This window comes from Pollicipes pollicipes, unplaced genomic scaffold (assembly GCF_011947565.3).
Source record: "Pollicipes pollicipes isolate AB1234 unplaced genomic scaffold, Ppol_2.1 Scaffold_4881;HRSCAF=5763_pilon_pilon_pilon, whole genome shotgun sequence".
In the NCBI taxonomy this organism is placed as follows: Eukaryota; Metazoa; Arthropoda; class Thecostraca; order Pollicipedomorpha; family Pollicipedidae; genus Pollicipes; species Pollicipes pollicipes.
In genome coordinates, this window is record NW_023596576.1 from 32905383 (window position 1) to 32923314 (window position 17932).

The 17932-nt window shown below is 50.1% G+C and overlaps 1 protein-coding gene across 1 annotated transcript in view; it reads left to right on the forward strand.

The window, feature by feature from the left end:
* Nucleotides 1–11831, forward strand: part of LOC119100268 (neuroendocrine convertase 1) — a 47132-nt gene extending 35301 nt beyond the window's left edge. The window contains exons 11-15 of the mRNA XM_037223376.1: nucleotides 182–345; nucleotides 734–867; nucleotides 1883–2008; nucleotides 2745–2890; nucleotides 11048–11831. Of these exons, the coding sequence (XP_037079271.1) occupies nucleotides 182–345; nucleotides 734–867; nucleotides 1883–2008; nucleotides 2745–2890; nucleotides 11048–11120 (643 nt within the window). The 3' untranslated portion in view covers nucleotides 11121–11831. The remainder of the gene's footprint in view (nucleotides 1–181; nucleotides 346–733; nucleotides 868–1882; nucleotides 2009–2744; nucleotides 2891–11047) is intronic.
* Nucleotides 11832–17932: the final 6101 nt, after the last annotated feature.

Below are 17932 nucleotides of genomic sequence, written 5' to 3' on the forward strand. Positions count from 1 at the left end.
CGCTGTCATAGGCCCGCTCCCGTCGGCCATCCCTGACCAGAGCCCGCTCCCGTCGGCCATCCCTGACCCGAGCCCGCCCCCGTCGACAGCCCGCTGTCATAGGCCCGCTCCCGTCGGCAGCCCCTGACCCGAGCCGGCTCCCGTCGGCAGCCCCCTGTCACAGGCCCACTCCCCTTGGCAGTTCCGGGCCTCACCAGTTCGTGTCAGGAGAGCCGGCACGGGTCACGTTCGAGATCGACTGTGGCGGTGAGCACGAGGTGCGGCACCTGGAGCACGTCGAGGTGGTGCTCCACCTCAACTACACCAGGCGCGGCGCCCTCCAGGCCGACCTGACCTCGCCTCAAGGTCAGAGAACGGGACTCGGATGGCCTGGGACTCTACCATCGTTATCTTGTGCCACCTGGAGGTTAGGGTGCCTGCAAAAGTCAGGCTCTTCAAATACTTACTGATGACTGATGGCTTATGGATTCGCGGATCATTCCTGATCTGGCTTTTTACTGATATCCAGTCAGAGCAGCCCCATCGCTGCAACAGCGCCGACTGAGGCGTGTCACTAACAGCACATGGGTGCACAACAATACACCCCGCCTCTGTCGGCATGCCCGAGCCCCCTTTCCCAGACCGTTGTCAACGGACTGCACTCCCCCATTCCCTTCTTTCGGTTCGTACCAGGGGGGGGGGGGGGCTACCGAGCGAGACGAAGCGTCCCGCAAATGGTGCGTATCTATTTCAGGCACCACCGCCGCGGTCCTTGTGCGGCGACGCCTGGACGACTCGAGCCGCGGATTTGACGGCTTCAAGGTCACGTCGGTGGCGACGTGGGCCGAAAACCCTCGCGGCAAATGGACTCTCGTGATCCACGACAACGTAAGCCGAACGTAGGGCGCCGCCAGCAGCCCACAGCTCATTACACTAACATGAGACGGGCGCCTAAACAGCGGCCAGGCAGCATTAACGACAGCGAGGTTCAGCGCAAGGGAGGGGCTGCCGCGGGCATAGGTGCTCGAGGAAGGAGAAAGGTGGGGCTCTGCGAGCGCCGTGGTCCTTGCGAGGTGCTCAGGGTTGTCTCTAGGGGAGCCATCTAGACCAAAGACTTTTGGTTCTTGAACACGACCATGCGTGAATAGGGAAGAGCTATCACAGGCTCAGCTTTTAGTACATGACCTGAGGTGCGTGACAGGGAAAATGGCGGCATACATGAATGCATCTACGATAAATTGTTCACGACCCAGTTAACGGTTGGTGTTTGATACGTCAACTGACAACTATTTGTTGCCGCCGGTTATGCATCTTTTACTGAAGTTAAGAATAACTGGTAAGATGCCTTGTAAAGTGTGACAAATGAGGCTACCAAATGTGGGAATTGTGGTAAAAAAATGTGGGAAATAACAAATGTCAGAATTGGGATATATTTTCTTGCAGGTGATACGAGCAGCTGACGTGACGGAATTTTACGTTCTACTCGATGTAAATGTTTATCCTTGTCATGACATATAAATGTTTATCTTTGTCATGATTGCAATCTATGTGTCGGCTCTCGAAAATGTCATCCATTATTTACTCACCAAATTAACTGTTGAATATGGAGACTGGAAAGGACTAGAACAAGGCTGAGAATGGCCATTATGCCTTGATATATAGCCGAGCATGTCTGTAAGAGACTGTTCTACCTAAGTACTCGATATATATATATATATATATATATATATATATATATATATATATATATATATACACCGCAATTCCCATCACTCAAGGCCCACGGCACTTTGCATTCTGAGATTGGTTTTGTAGGCCCGCGTTCATCTATCGCTGACGGATTGGTGCAACAGACACCAGCCACAGACCGGCCGACTGTGTGACCGAACGTCGCCGTCCCCAGACGGACGAGGACAACCATGGGCAGGTAGAGAAAATCAAGCTGATTCTGTGGGGTACGGATGTGCCCATCCACCAGATGAAGCCACAGGGGGGCGAAGAACCAGCGAGGCCGGTCCCGTCCACCAAGGTCAGCGGTCAGCGGCGTGGGGTCGCCAGACGCCCGTGATCCCTAACTCTGCAAGGTCCAGCGCAGGGTCGCTAGATGCCCGTGACCGCTAACCCTGCAGATCCAGCGCGGGGTCGCCAGACGCTCGTGATCCCTAACTCTGCAAGGTCCAGCGCAGGGTCGCTAGATGCCCGTGACCGCTAACCCTGCAGATCCAGCGCGGGGTCGCCAGACGCTCGTGATCCCTAACTCTGCAAGGTCCAGCGCAGGGTCGCTAGATGCCCGTGACCGCTAACCCTGCAGATCCAGCGCGGGGTCGCCAGGCGCTCGTGATCTCCAACTCTGCAAGGTCCAGCGCAGGGTCGCTAGATGCCCGTGACCGCTAACCCTGCAGATCCGGCGTGGGGTCGCCAGACGCCCGTGATCTCTAACTCTGCAAGGCCCAGCGCTGGGGCGCTAGATGCCGTGACCGCTAACCCTGCAGGTCCGGCGCGGGGTCGCCAGACGCTCGTGACTGTTAACTCTGCAAGGTCCACTAGCAGTCATGTTGAAATAGTCGAGGAACGCAAGTGCGGTTAAGTGCCGACTCACTTTAAAGTCTCGTCCGTTTCACTGTAGAGGTGTTAAGGGCAAACAGCAAAAGAATATCATGTTTGACCAGTTCATAAACGATCAACTGGTCGAATGTGCCACAGAGCAGGCCCGCGGCTTCTGAACGGAATCTGGGCGCCTCTGACTGGTGGTGCGCTGCCCCCAGGTGCGAGCGTTCACCGCCTCCGGGCCCGAGACGCCCTCCCTGACCGAGGTGGACATGCCCCCCGCGTCGGGATGGCTCTGGAACTCCCTCCTCGACATCGACGGCGCCAGCCCCAACCGGCAAGCATGGTCACGCACTGATCACTGGTACGGTTGGAGCAGATGACCGGCGAGGATGGTCACGCAGGGATGACTGGTACGGTTGGAGCAGATGACCGGCGAGGATGGTCACACGGGGATGACTGGTACGGTTGGAGCAGATGACCGGCGAGGATGGTCACGCAGGGATGACTGGAACGGATGGTGCAGATTAACGACAAGGATAGTCACGTACGGATGACTGGCATGGATGGTGCAGATTAACGACAAGGATGGTCACGCAGGGATGACTGGCATGGATGGCGCAGATTAACGACAAGGATGGTCACGCAGGGATGACTGGCATGGATGGCGCAGATTAACGACAAGGATGGCCACGTAAGTATGATTGGTATGGATAGTGCAGATTAACGACAAGGATGGGCACGTAAGGATGACTGGCATGGATGGTGCCGATTAACGACAAGGATGGCCACGTAAGTATGATTGGTATGGATAGTGCAGATTAACGACAAGGATGGGCCCGTAAGGATGACTGGTATGGATAGTGCAGATCAACTACAAGGATGGGCACGTGCGAGTGATTGCTATGGATGGTGCAGATTAAGGACAAGGATGGTCACGTACGGATGACTGGCATGGATGGTGCAAATTAACGACAAGGATGGTCGCCCTGGTGTCCTTGAATAACACTTTTTAGGAAAAGTATGGATGTTCAGGGCTAGCCTGGTTGCTCGGTTTAAGGCGAATTCAGCAGTATCATGTTTGTATAAATCAAGGTGCGTTCATGCTTATCTGGGGGTACACAAAAAAGTTCAAGCTTGCTTGCTTTGGCCATTTTCGATCAAAGACGTCCAGGAAGAGGTTATAAGAATAGAAATTAGCATTGGCTGAACGCCTGAAACATAACCCTGAGGGCTCTCCTACCACTAGGTTCTATGATTTTGACAGCAGCATGGAGGAGGTGTGTCACTTAATGGGAGAAAAATATGATTTTTTTTGGAATGCAGTAGTGAAAGAATAAAAAATGAACTAAAAATGGGGAACGTCTTGAGAGGATTGCTCCACATTTGTATGGGATTTTCAACTGAAATACCCATCTTGAAGCTCATTCGGTGAAGCTCACAACCCTGCCCTTCTTAAGGTCTAAACCTCTCTAGTTACAGCCAGCTTTTAGCTTCAAGCTTCTGAACTACACTCCCGCATAATTACAAGATTATTTCTATTTCAGGGTCCAGGTCAAGGGAGAGCATTTCAAGGTCACCCAGGCTCCACGACAGCATAATAAAGTCATTCAAGTCCTGTCATTCGACATGAGTCGTTTATATCTGGCGTTCGTGAGCGTGATCTCCAGATATAATAGCCGTCAATTGGTTCTCAACTAATTTTAAGGAAAGTGCCGTAACGTAATTAAACAATTAGGTATTGAGGAATATATTTGCGAAACAGAGATGTTATGTTGCCTAGAGCGGTATGTTCCACTCATAAGTACACCAAAGTTGTAATTAAGCTTATGTCATGACATCTGATGCTTGCTTCAATATCTTCTAACATAAAACATTCCCTTTCAACTTCGTCGAGAGACGTGTCAAACAAACCCTCGCAACGGAAGTAGATGAATGGTGTGTGTATGAACGCAATGCGAGCACATTTGACGTCCAATCTGATCTGACCTCACCACGACCTGTGTATCCTCTGTTTGACGGTGACCAATAGAAAATGAAAGTTTAATCCATATGAAATGGTATTATGTGTACCAAACAAGCCTTCACGTTACATCGATTCCATCGAGGACTTGTTATGAACACACATTGTACGTTGTTGCATATTTAAAGGGGGTGTTCAACATTTATATGGGGTTTTGAATTGAAATACCCACCTAAAAGACATTTCGGTGAAGTTCGCAATCCTGTTCTTCTTCTTAAGACCTAAGCCCTCTAGTTTCTGAGCTACACGCCCGCGAAAATGGGAAGGGTGTTTCGAGAAGAGCAATTTGGTCACCTTGGCATTCACAACGTCAAAACAACGCCATCCAAACCTTCACATCCGGCGTTGCTGAGCACGACTGCAGACCTAACGGTCGTTAATTAACTCTCAAACAGTGTTTCGCGAGGTACGACGACGTAATCAAACAATGACGTATTGAGGAATAATTAACTCAGCAGAGAAATTGTGGTGTCCAGAGCAGTCTTTCCTCCTTAAAAGTATACCAATAGTTATAAGCGAGCTTGTTTCGTCATATCTGGTGCCTGCTTTGATACCGTCAAGTGTAAAACATTTTGTTTAAGTTTGTCCATTGCAAACTTATTCGAAGTGCTTGTCCTCTACCCGGGAGGGGGGGGGGGACGGGGACGGGGGGCTTTGACCTCCTGCATTAGCAACTTAAGCTGACCCTTGCTACCGTCTACAGTGCCTGCTGAGATCTCAATAACTGACACACCCTTTTCGGTAGCATCATTACAAACTTTTGTACACTGCTAAAAACCGCAAAATGCGGAGAGCCGCCGTTGGCTTCTCAATGATTGACTTAACTGATTAGCTACCGGCTAGCGTCTATATGGAGAAGCTGGGATACCAGCCTGGGATTCATCTACCAGATCTGACAGCTATGTGTCTCAGTTAACAAACGGTACAGCATCCTCTGCGTCAATCATTTGCCTCTAAGATAGACAAAAGGTCTGGTAGTACACAGGTTGTGGTACAGCTCAGGTCTTTCCTAGGCGCGTCAGCTGGCAGTCCACATGCCTAGCTGTTTCAGATTAAATTTGCCCGTACCATCATCTCTTGAAGGATGGTACATACGTGCGGATCAAGGTTGATATGGTTCAGCATAGTGAACCCTCTGATACACAATTAGCAACTACTGTTTCAGATTGTGTGCATGCTTATGCTCGTTTATGACGTCATACCGCCCGCAGAGCCAAATTTCCTAATTCACATATTTTTAAGTTCATTGAGCACTCCCTCAACATGCATGAATCACGAAAAATGCCACGACTGAACTCGCCTTAAACCGGAGAGCCAGACTAGCGCTGAGTACCCGCGCGTCTCCGAAAAAGTGTGCTGAGGCACCCTTATGGTCACGAACTAGTATGGTGGGGGCAGACGGCTGGCAAGGGTGGTCACGCACGGGTCAAAACCATCGAGGGTATACCGGGATTTGTGGTCAATGCTCCGTAAACAACGCTCATACGCCAAATGATGATCTTGACGTCTGGAGGGCTCGCCATCTACCAAGCCTATCGAAATTTACAACCATAACTATGAGATAGTAACCAGAGCTACCTTTGTCTCGTCAAAAAGACAACTTGTGTCAAGCGACAATACAAATGTTCCACGAACCGATCTAGCCATTTTCAAGAAGGGTTACAGCATAAAACTTCGTGAAATTGTTTAAATACTTTCAGCCTTTATTTTCCAACTAAACGTATTTTATTTGCAATTTTGCTAAGAAATGTTTCGCAGAGATTTAAAAACATGTTCGTAAAGACGGATAAATTCATAAAATTGCGGTTAGCTGGCCACAAGAAAGGTCATGCTTCTATCGACAGATGTATGTCTCTTGCTGCCGAAACTTTTCAAAACTTCGTGGTGTCTAAACAACAAAAAAACATTCAGCGTGCATCTCTGACGCAAAGGCGACAAAAAATATCCTTATAGCGTCCTTGTTTGTAATGCAGTACTTACACAGCTGACTTACTATACTCACAGAGCTTACTTGCAGTACTTACAGAGGTTACAGGGCTTACATGCCAAAACACGATCCAAGATGAATGATTCTTGGAGGAAATGATCCTCAAAACTCGCCTTGCTCCACACTGCACCGATGCAAGCAATGATGGGGTCGACGGCATCCAACGCCTACGAACAGTGCACGTTACTGATTGACAGGCCCGTTTTTTCCCTAGAATTTGGATAAGCTTAAGGCATGGGCTGAAGAAATATCACAGAAAATAAAAAAGTATAAATGAATCTTTTCTCTGCTGTCAACATTTGGTTTACCTGTTGCGTGTTGATGGAACCGCTTGGAAGCAATGTAATTAGGTAGGCAGTGCGTATACACCCTCCAAAACGGTGGGCAGTTACGCACCGGGCTTATACACCCTCCAAAACGGAGGACGGTTACGCACCGGGCTTCTACACCTTCCAAAAATCTTTCAGATGGTTGTACGCGTCAAGCATACGTGGATTGGCAGCCTTGGAGGCAAGAAAGTGCAAAAATGCAGAGTCCCGTGCGAAAAATCAGTTCTATGCGTGATAGACATCAAACGATCACGAAATCCATCAACTCACTCTGAACCATTTCTATTCCACTCACGAATTTTCGGCCACCGGGCCCGCATCTCTAGTGGATGGATGGTTAGCGTGCTGGTCTCGCACGCGGTAAGCCTGGATTCGAATCTCGACGACGGCCGCTGTTAAGTGGGTGGCTTTATGGTCTATCGGCGCGGCGTGATGATGCCAACTCGTTTCGCTTTTAAGCGCAATGAATTTTAAGTAGGGCTTTTCATATCGGACAGCACCGTAGTTTCTAATGCTAGGGAGAGGGAGTTCACACCCTACAGAGATATTGAGGTCCCGTGAAGGTTGACTATAAATCTAAATTCTAAATGAGTGTGACGCTGAAAAGCCAGTGGAAATGACGCATACGACGGCAGAGGCATGTGTAATTACGTTCGGCAATTGAGTGTAAAAATTCATCGGCGCATGTTCGACTGCTGCTCAAAGGCGAAGGCACCAAGGTCAATAGGGACGGAACCTGAGCGGTCATGGGTGCCGCAGGAGGCCAGCAAGAAGTATAGGGTCCTCAGAGCAAGCAAAAAAAAAAAAACTCAAGACCAACGTGGTGGGCCCCTGAAAGATCGGTAGTGCCTCAACAGGCTGACCTATGAAGCCCCGGTCATAGCACAGGACCCTCCGAGCAAAGGGAAATTATTCAATGCTGTAAATTAGTATCCCTGTGCAATCAAGAGTGCACGGACAGGTTAGTAACACGAGTCCCGATAGGAGTGAAAAGTCAGCTGCAAATGAGTCCAAAGGGGTAAGGCCCTAAGCAAGTGACAAATAATTGGAAACGCCCTAGACCAATGTAGAGGACCCATGGGCATATCGCAGGTGTGTCGGTGTAACCTACCAATACCCACGTAAAGGGCCCCTGAGCAACCGGGAATACCCCGGCAGGTTAAGGTACAGGACTCTGGCTACTGCTCACAGAGCCTTTCTGGCGAATGGAAATAATCCGTGGAAGGTCCCGTTGACATTGTTCGAGGCCCGTTGACATTGACAAGAGTTCCCCGACACGTTAACAGGAAGGGTCCCAACAACAGCGCAGGTCCCTCTGAGCAAATGCAAATAAATGAAGGACAACGTGGAATGCTCCTAAACGGCCGAAATAAGCTTGCAAGGGGCATATAGGTCCCCTGGAAATAGCATGGGGCCCTAGACGGTGCAATGGGGCTTAAGATTTCCAGTTCACAACTTTTCCAATCACTGATTAATTTTTGGAACTTCTCATAGGCCCTTCACTTTCGCTTACAAAAGTTCTTGGCCTGAAAGTCCAGAGAAACCCAATTTTGTTGCGTTTTGCGTTAAAAAAAAACCACCTGTTCGGCCGGCCGTGGGCCCCCCGGAGCCAATGGGGCCCTTCGGGGCCCAGGGGGGGGGGGCATGCCCCGCATGTCGCATGCCTCTCTGGATCCGCCGCTGCTTGTTGCCGTACGTTTTGGGGGGAAACTTTTGTTGTTTCCCACTTTTTGCCCCTACCCGAATTCAATTTGCCCTTGATGTCGAACTGTCGTGGGGAGAAAATGATTGATCCTAAGCTTGAAGTGTCATTCAGGTGACCACGACGAAATCTCGAATGGGAGCACCGTAAATCCGATATGGGAACCGAAGGGCTGGCTAAAGGTCATTGAGGGGGCGCGGGTCGGACCCTCAAATACCAGCCAGAGGGCCCGTTGCACCTACTGGGCCCCGGCCTGGGCCTGGGAGCCCATTTCCCAAGCAAGAACAAGGTCAGGACCAGCGATTTACATTGATTAATGCACCCCGAGCCAATGAGAGGCCCCTGTGTCGGCCAGGGGCGCACAGCGCCTAACCGGAGGTCCGGTGTTGACAAGGGCCCCCGAGTTGGTCAGGGAGTGTACGAGGGTGCCTAAAGAGGGACCTATGTGCCCTTCAAGACTGACGATCAACGGGCCGATGGGATAGCTGAATGGCCGTAAGGGTCGAAAGGCTGCAGGTCATCCTGACCCGTATGGCTGTGATCTCAAATGTCAGCCAATATGCCTCTTTTGCCGATTGTGGACCCCTGGGACAGTGCGGGCACCTATTTCGGCCCGAGACCACTACACCGGATAGTTGACTCCGTGTTGTTCTGAGCCCTGGGGCCCCATTTCTCTAGCAGGAACGATACCGAGACCCGCGATTTGCATTGGTTGGAGTTCATACAACAATAAATGGTCTTTTGACGGTCAGACCCCTAAGAGTGTCCAACAGGGGGTCCTGTGACGGCCCGGCCAGAAGCCGCCAAAGGGCCTTTCGCGCCAGGGAGGGCACCAATGTACGACGTACATCTGAGAGGGCCTCCGGACAAACCCATCAGGCGGACCCGCCTCCATGTCGCCAGAATGGCAGCTGGCAGACACCCCGGGCTGGGGTGGAATGATCTTGAAGCAATCGCCCGGAAGGGTCGTGTGCGCCTAAATTTTCCCTAATGTTTGTACATTTTGCAAATTATATTACACATAAGGCTTACACGTTACACATTTCCACTTAATGTTTACACAGGTCGCTGGCCTCATTTAGATTTACGGCCAACCTTCACGGGATCCTCAATATCTCTATAGGGTGTGGACTTCCTACCCCTGGAGGGACGGAGTCCTCTTTTTCTTTAGTCCTCCCTCTGGCATTAGAAATACGCTGCTGTCCGGTATGAAAAGCCCAAACTAGAATTCATTCCGCTTAAAAGCAAGGCGATCTGACATCATCACGTCACACCGATAGCCCAAGAATCCACCCACTCAACAACAGCCGTTGTCGCGATGTGAACCCGGGCTTAACGCGTGCGAGACCGGCATGCTAACCACCCACCCACTGGATATACGGGCGGGGCGGCGGAAAATTTGTGCTCACAATAGCACTGGTCCAGAGTGAGTTGAACTTCGTGATCGTTTGATGCCTACCACGCAAAGAGCCGACTTTTCGCACCATATTCTGCATATTTGCACTTGCTCCCTTTTAAGCTGGCAACCCGCGTATGCTTGACGCGCCCAACCATCTGAAATACTTTTGGAGGGTGTATAATATAAGCCCGGTACGTAGCCGCCCTCCATTTTGGAGGGTGTATAAGCCCGGTGCGTAACCACACTCAGATTTGGAGGGCGTATAAGCCCGGTACGTAGCCGCCCTCCATTTTGGAGGGTGTATAAGCCCGGTGCGTAACCACACTCTGATTTGGAGGGCGTATAAGCCCGGTGCGTAACCGCCCTCCGTTTAGAGGGTGTGTGCGCGCAGCCTGTTAGGTATACAATAAGACCTAATAGAAACTTTTCAAACAGGCTTTTTATCGCATTAATCTATCGTGAAAATGGTACTGCCCGATTATCTACCAACGTGATCGACTTCTCTTCTTCCTCCCCACTTCACCGACTTCTTTAGGCTTGTTTCTTCAGCAATTTGTTTTTCAACAAGTAACAATCTTAAGCTCAGTATCATAACCTATGACCCGAATGCTTGTGTTGATTGCATTGCCAAATTCATCAACGACTTATCAAAATTAAGCTCTGTCGTACATTGCTCTTGGGTTTGAGAAGCTCCTTCAAGATTGTTTGCGTACATTTGTGTCGTAGATTGTACATTTTCTGTGTATTTTTTAGTGTTGTAGATTGCAGTTGTAAGTTGTACATTTTTGCTTTGAAAAACTTGATCATACGGTTATACGCCAAACATGTACGATTGCGCCCAAATCTATGAATTTCTGTTTTGAGAAACTGACTACTGCTGGCGCGATATTTCAGGGCAATGGTAGTAGGGTCGGAAAAATACCAGTCCCGCGGCGCTACGGCCGAGCTTGGCAGCCGGCACGCGGCCAACGCCATGCTACCGTAACACTCCATGGGGTGGGCATCACCTATCGCCAGTGACGTCGACGTTGGTGGCGGGGTCCTGACACGGCGACCGTTGCTGACCGTCCGCTGGTTGCAGGCCGGGCGTGCCTCTTGCGGAGGAAGAAACCCTGCTGAACCGGGCCACGCGACCGGGGATGAGACGGCTATAGCTGCGCGCCAGATCGTCCAGCGATGAGCCGGCTCCAGCGCCGCGCCAGATCGTCCAGCGATGAGCCGGCTCCAGCGCCGCGCCAAATCGTCCAGCGATGAGCCGGCTCCAGCGCAGCGCCAGATCGCCCAGCAACTGCCGTCGGCCGCGGCGCCGCGCCCGATTGTCTGCTTTCGCTGCGGCCGCGTCACGGCCCAGGGGAAGTCATCAGCGGTTCCGGCGGGGCGCCCAGTCAGCGGGGAACATGTCGCTAGGAAACAAACGCTCCGTGTGGTGAAGCGAGACATGTACCCAACGGCTCGTGTGCGGCGAAGGTCAGATCTCCATAGGCCAGTAGAAGACCCAGCGTACCTGCAACACTTGCAGAGCTCGCCTGTTGGAGGGAGCCACACGCCATATGCCATTGCCTGCCAGACAAAATATGTTGTTATAGTGCGCCGTGTTTTGATCTTTCAAAAAAACAATAGCTTAAATAGCCTTTGCTTTCCAGCACTGTGCTGCTTTCTTCGTTGCCTATCTCATTGGGTGGCCATCTTTGGAGAACAGTGGGTATGCTGATTGCAATGTTCGATGCTGTATAGTCTCAAACCGTCAAAACCAAACGGGCCTGGGCCACCTGCCGTTTTTCAATGTGGCCGTTAACTCACTGGACCTCCCGTCAAAAGAAAACTTTTGAATTTCGTCACAAGGGAATATAGTTTTTAACTTATCAGGGTGGTCTGTTGATGGATATCTAGCGAGAAGCTGCCACGTTATGCATCAGTTCAACAGAACTTGCCGATGAGCAACAGAGCAACAGAGCAACAGAGCAAAAGCAACATGCCGATGGTTGGTCTGCACTTATGTACACTTTGGGGTGGGATCATCTTAATAAGCAGACTTCTCCGGGTCAGTTGGAACAGTCAGGCTGGGGTTCCAGCTGTTCTCACGTATGCTTTTCCTCGGAAACGAAAAACAGCAGCCTTCTGGTATGCTCTTGCTCATTTTTAGCATACTCTTGCGCATTTTTGGCATAGTCATGCATACTACGATGTCCTACGATGCGCTGGCTCCACAATCGAACAAATCCATTGGAATCTGGTCTGTGAATGATATCCGTTGAACATTGCAAACACTGAACATACCAGTGTTGCGCATTTGTTAGCGGAAATCCCACTTTCCCGGGCAAAGAGCCGAAGCTATCATCAGCCGGCGTTGAACGCCAGGAAATGCGACGCCGGATCGATGGGAACTGCGACGCCCGAAATCTAGCTGAGGTGGTCTGTTGTAATTGGTTTCCATTTCCACAACTTTGTCACCAAAAAGCTCGCAAAAGTGTTCATTTTTGTCACCGATGATACCCTGCACATCGATACCTTTTTCACCCCTGCTTCCTTTTCCATCACTGTATGTTTGTGTACTGAGTTGGATGTCGCAAATGCCCGGAGAGCTCAATTTCATGCTTTGAGGAAGCGGCTGTAAACACACGGGTTACTGTCTTTTAAAACCTGAGATAAACGCTGCCAAGCCCCTTGTCGATTTCGTGCCAAAAAGCCATGCATCGAAGCCGATGAGGCACACCAAAGCAGAAAATAAATGGTCCGGAAGCATCATTCTACACAGTAAGTCTTCAATCTGGTCACGAAAACAGAGCCAGCAATAGGCCAACTTTCAAAGCTTGCTGTCCAAATTTCCTGTGAGGCTTAAGTGATGTTTCGAGTTCGAAAAGCTTCACGTAAGCCGTGATTGCTATCACTCTGAATGCCAGATCTCCCTTATTCCACCGCTGCCACTTTTCAACGCGACTGCAATCTTTCTGTGTCGTCGCGCGCTGTGGTGACTACAAAACACATACCTCGCAATACACCAGGCGGGCCATTTTGCCGCAGCAGCGGGCTTCGCTTTTGGCAAGCTGCATTTCATGAGTTCTTTCATTGCATCCTTTGCAAATCATTCTTCGCTCCATACGCGCGCTTCCTCTAGCATTCCCCAACGAGCGAGAAGCTGATGTGACGCATTTGATCGTCGCTGTGCGTCACCGTCTTCGCCGCAAAAACTGAATGAATGAAGGAATGACGGCTGAGAATAGCGGATGAATGAGCTTAAGATGAATGGCAGTTGCTGGACGCGGGCAATATAAGATGCATCCATATTTTGTCGTTTTACTTATTAAACTCGCCGGCGGCAACTGAGCGATCAACCGGCGTCATTTCAAAGGCGCAAAAATGTGGAATTGGAGCCCATTCCGTAAAGTTGACCTTTGCGCGACAGTGCGCAGTATCAGGTAAAAACGGTTAGTAGCCACAGGCATTGAATCGGTGCATGCCGTGATGTAAATTTTGCCGCGACCCTCGGTACAGTTTGAACGACAAGATATGGTATGTGTGCCGTCTTTCGAAATACCGGCATTCCCGGCTTGCCCGATTATTACTGGCGCAACCGTGCGTTGCACAAGCTCGTGTTGGCTATATGAATTACAGATGGTTTGTTCACCGACGCTTTGAAGTCGGATTCCACCTCCACGCGCCCTGGCTTTTGAAGTATGGGGGTAAAAATCAAAGAAACAACATGAAGCAGGATAAATTCCTCCTGGCTGCCTCTGTGCACGTAACGTGTAGCACGAGTAACCGCACAGCTGGCCCCGCACGATTTCCGATTCGGGGAATTTCACGACAAATCGACAGGCCGAACGATCACTTTTACACCCTCATATCTTGGATTTTGGCACAAACGGGTTACATCTGTCATTAGCGGCGCTAAAGACGCCTGTGACATTTTCAGGACTCTCAGTTGGGCGGTTCCGTGGTTACGGTCATTAGTGGCGCTGAAGACGCCTGTGACCTTTTCAGGTCTCTCAGTTGGGCGGTTCCGTGGTTACAGCCTCCGGCATTTTCGAGTCGTGTGATTGAAGGGCTACGTTCGGCCTTTTTTATACGATTTTTCACTACGATGAAATAAAACCGTGTAAACCGATGCCTCGAAAAGATTTTAAAAATATTTTTGACAAAGTGTGGGCCGTGGTTCAAATCATGATCACACAAGAAACATCGATAGTAGATTATGAACATTTGTAATGCATGCAGAACCATTTTCCTACGTGATTTCAAATATTTCCTCGTTCACACGTGAAAAAGCGTATTTAAAACCGTCAGGTCCAAAAGGGTGGTTATCGACTTGGAGAGGTTTGGAGACAATGTCACAATAAGGGACTACGCCTCCTTCGCGCCATCCGCCGTCGGCTGCAGGCGCAGTATCTCCCGCGCGTCTCCGCACAAGTGGCGGAAAGGAGCACATTGTAAGAAAATACAAAGCTCGCATGCATGCGGAAGTTAACTCAGTGCGCCATTGACTCAGCCTAACTCACTCTTATTCACAAAAACTCTTGAAATCAAGCGACCGCTATCTTCCTCCCAACGCCCGCGCCTAACTACCTAACGGCAGTCTGAGCAATCACTGGTGTCACTCTGTGAGCCTGAAGTGACCATTTGACAGTTTTGGCCGTAGCCAATAGGATGCTGGCCTCATCCTCTGCCAGAGGGACTTCTCCTTTGGGGACGAAGAAACATACCGTCTACACATTAGCCTTGCCCTGCAAGAGCTGGCATAGCCTCTCAACAGTCAGAACATAATCAGAATGGAGGTGCGACAGCCTGGCGCTGGCAGCAGCCGTTTTCAAGGTCCCCTCTCCGTCGCAAGTTTTTCCCAGGGGATATGGCAATGTGATGCACTAGCACTTCACGCCGAAGTCTTCATCAAAGCAAATGTCCAAAGATTTAAGCCTGCCCTTGTGCTGCGCAGCCGATCCATCTGAAAAGTAAAGGTTTCCATGTTTGAAATTAGGCTTTTCACTTCCAGTAATAGGTACTCCAGAACCTATGGACCGCAATACTGTTATGTTCCATGACGTCTGACAGCGTGCAATAAATTGCATGCACAATCTGTCCAGGGTCTGGTCAATATGCCACGAAAGTTTACAGCGTGCATTGCGCTGCATACCAATGAAACTGCTGAACTTCGTCTTGAATGACGACGGTGTAATTTTCTCAAAAGTATAAAATGACCAAAGCTCCTTTCTCGGGCAGACGTTTTAAAGGTCATTGAAAATTTGCCCTGGTGCTAGGCCGTAAAACAATGTGTAGTCACTGCAACTAATGCTTCTGACAATTTGTTAAAAAACTCATCTGTTGGCAGAACAAGTTCAGCGTAAGTGTAGCGGTCGGCGCACACCCACTGCCTAAATGTGGTTGCATCCAACGAATCCAAAATGTCTTGCGCTTGCACATTGATTGCGTCAGTCAAAAACGATCGCACATCATCCTAAGCGCGGGCAATTCTCACCATTTTGCATCATGCAGCATTCCCTGTCAGCACCACAACGGCGCGACTCAGTAGGTCCTTTTAAGTGACATCTCGCAGGCCAATAGATCCAACTGTCACCTTTGCGTTCTGGTGACCAAAGCACACGCAAACCGCGTGAGTACCGCTGCCACCCGTCAGGACGCAATGCCTCGGGCTAATAGCTTCATGTTTGCATATATTTTCCTCTAAACAAAGTGTTCCAAGCTTTTGTAGCTTTTATTACGCAAGCATTTGACAAATTAGTGTGTTGCAAACATTACAGAACCTACCCATTGGAAAAAGGAAGGCAAATGAATGGTATTATTTTCCTGGTGGTGAGAAGGCAGTCCAACGAGATGTGTTCCGCAGGAGTGGCTACTTCAAATCGAAGTTCTAAGCAATGCAGAAGGATCTCGAGAAAACTGTCGTTGTTGCTTCTACTCATGGTTACTGTGCTGTAACTGTAAGCTCGAACTGCTCCTCGTCGGCTCTGTCGCAGGCCACATTTTTATGCCACCCGTGCAAAACCGATGGTCCGAAAGCGGCTCTTCCAGCATGTCCTACGCCTAAGTCTCGCACTGCAGCGGCTCACGGGCTACCAGTGGGAAAACCACCTCATGCGCCCGCGTGTCGTGTTCAGATTTTACCGACCAGCGGCCAGCCACGCGGCCCAGGTACGACGCAACACAATGCGCGACAAACGGCCAAACAGAACGACAGACACACCCAAAGCAATTATATGCCGACAAATGTTTGGGGCTTACTTTGCTGAGCGGCGGAGCTTCTATGGGCGACTTGCGTTTGCATTATTTCGGGATGCATTCAATACTGTTCATGGGATTCCCTGGCCGACCTATCTTTGACTGCCAAGCCGCCTGACGGGAACCGGGTATGATGTGCTGACTACCAGGAAGGTAGGTGGGTCATTGGAGACATTGGAGACAAACTTCATCTGTAGGCCAGCTTTTCGGGCAGCATCACTGTTTGAATCGCCTGCAACCTTGACGGAAAGCGGTGGGTGACAGCCCATGCCTCCCTCGTTCTCCTATTACGCGTTTGCGTGTTTTAAGGACGCGGTTCCAATTGCCTGAAGAACCCCATATCTGTTTCAAGAAGCAGCCCTTAATGCATGGGGTTAGCATTAATTCGAGCCTGTGATAAATACTACTATCTTGTTTACAGATTTCGCATCACTTAACAGCATCAAAACTGGTGAAACATAACAAAGCAGTACAAATAAATGATCCTGAAGCCTCATTTGAGACATTTTTCTGTAATGAACTGACGATCTGTTCACTCCGACCAAGCCAGCGATTGTTCAGCTTTCAAATCGTGCTATACAGATCTTGTTGCGCTTGGAGCATTGCTACGCATTCCAAAGATTCAAGCCTTAAGTTCAAGCCCAAACCGCACTTGTTACCACCGCAAAGGCCAGATCTCCCTAGCCTCGCCATTTTCATTTATTGGCGGATCCATGGGGGAGGGCACGAGGTCATAACTCCTCCCCTTGGCCTCCGAACGGGCCGTAGGCTTCGATGGAACTCTATGCTTTTAGCATGAAATGCTAGTCATGAGGGTTGCGTCAGTGTTGAAAAACTTCCTGCACTAGGTTTCCCCAAAAAGGGTAGCACTCTGAATTTGATTTAAAACATACATATGGGGCTGGAGCGTCATGACTACGAATTTATTCCCATATAATCATGGAACCGGAACCATAACGGTCCAAAACATCTTTCCTGCTAATGAGAAATAGCCTAAACTAAACCGGACATACGTTTAAGCGACCAATGAAGTCAACTGTTCCGAATGCACTGTCAGGTACTGTTGAACCCACAGAGTAAACTAAATTGGCCTAACTACAAGTCTCACCTGACGTTTAACCATGCACTTACGGGAGGGGGCACCGAAGGCGCATGTGCGCACACACAACATACGCACCAGAAGTGCGTTCGTCATGAACACCGCTACGCTACTTCTCACGGGACCATCACCACGCGATACGCGGCAGACCCTCCACACTCACACCAACACCCCGCCGCTAACATACGCACCAGAAGTGCGTTCGTCATGAACACCGCTATGCTACTTCCCACGGGACCATCACTACGCGATACGCGGCAGACCCTCCACACTCGCACCAACACCCCGCCGCTAACATACGCACCAGAAGTGCGTTCGTCATGAACACCGCTATGCTACTTCTCACGGGACCATCACTACGCGATACGCGGCAGACCCTCCACACTCGCACCAACACCCCGCCGCTAACATACGCACCAGAAGTGCGTTCGCCATGAACACCGCTATGCTACTTCTCATGGGACCATCACTATGCGATACGCGGCAGACCCTCCACACTCGCACCAACACCCCGCCGCTAACCCCACCCGCCAGCACCACTTGATGTGGTGAAAATGTAGAAGTTACCAACCACGCAAAGGTTTGCCTTAATTAAATCATGCGGCAGGCAAATGTGATATTCTTAAGTGCCTGAAG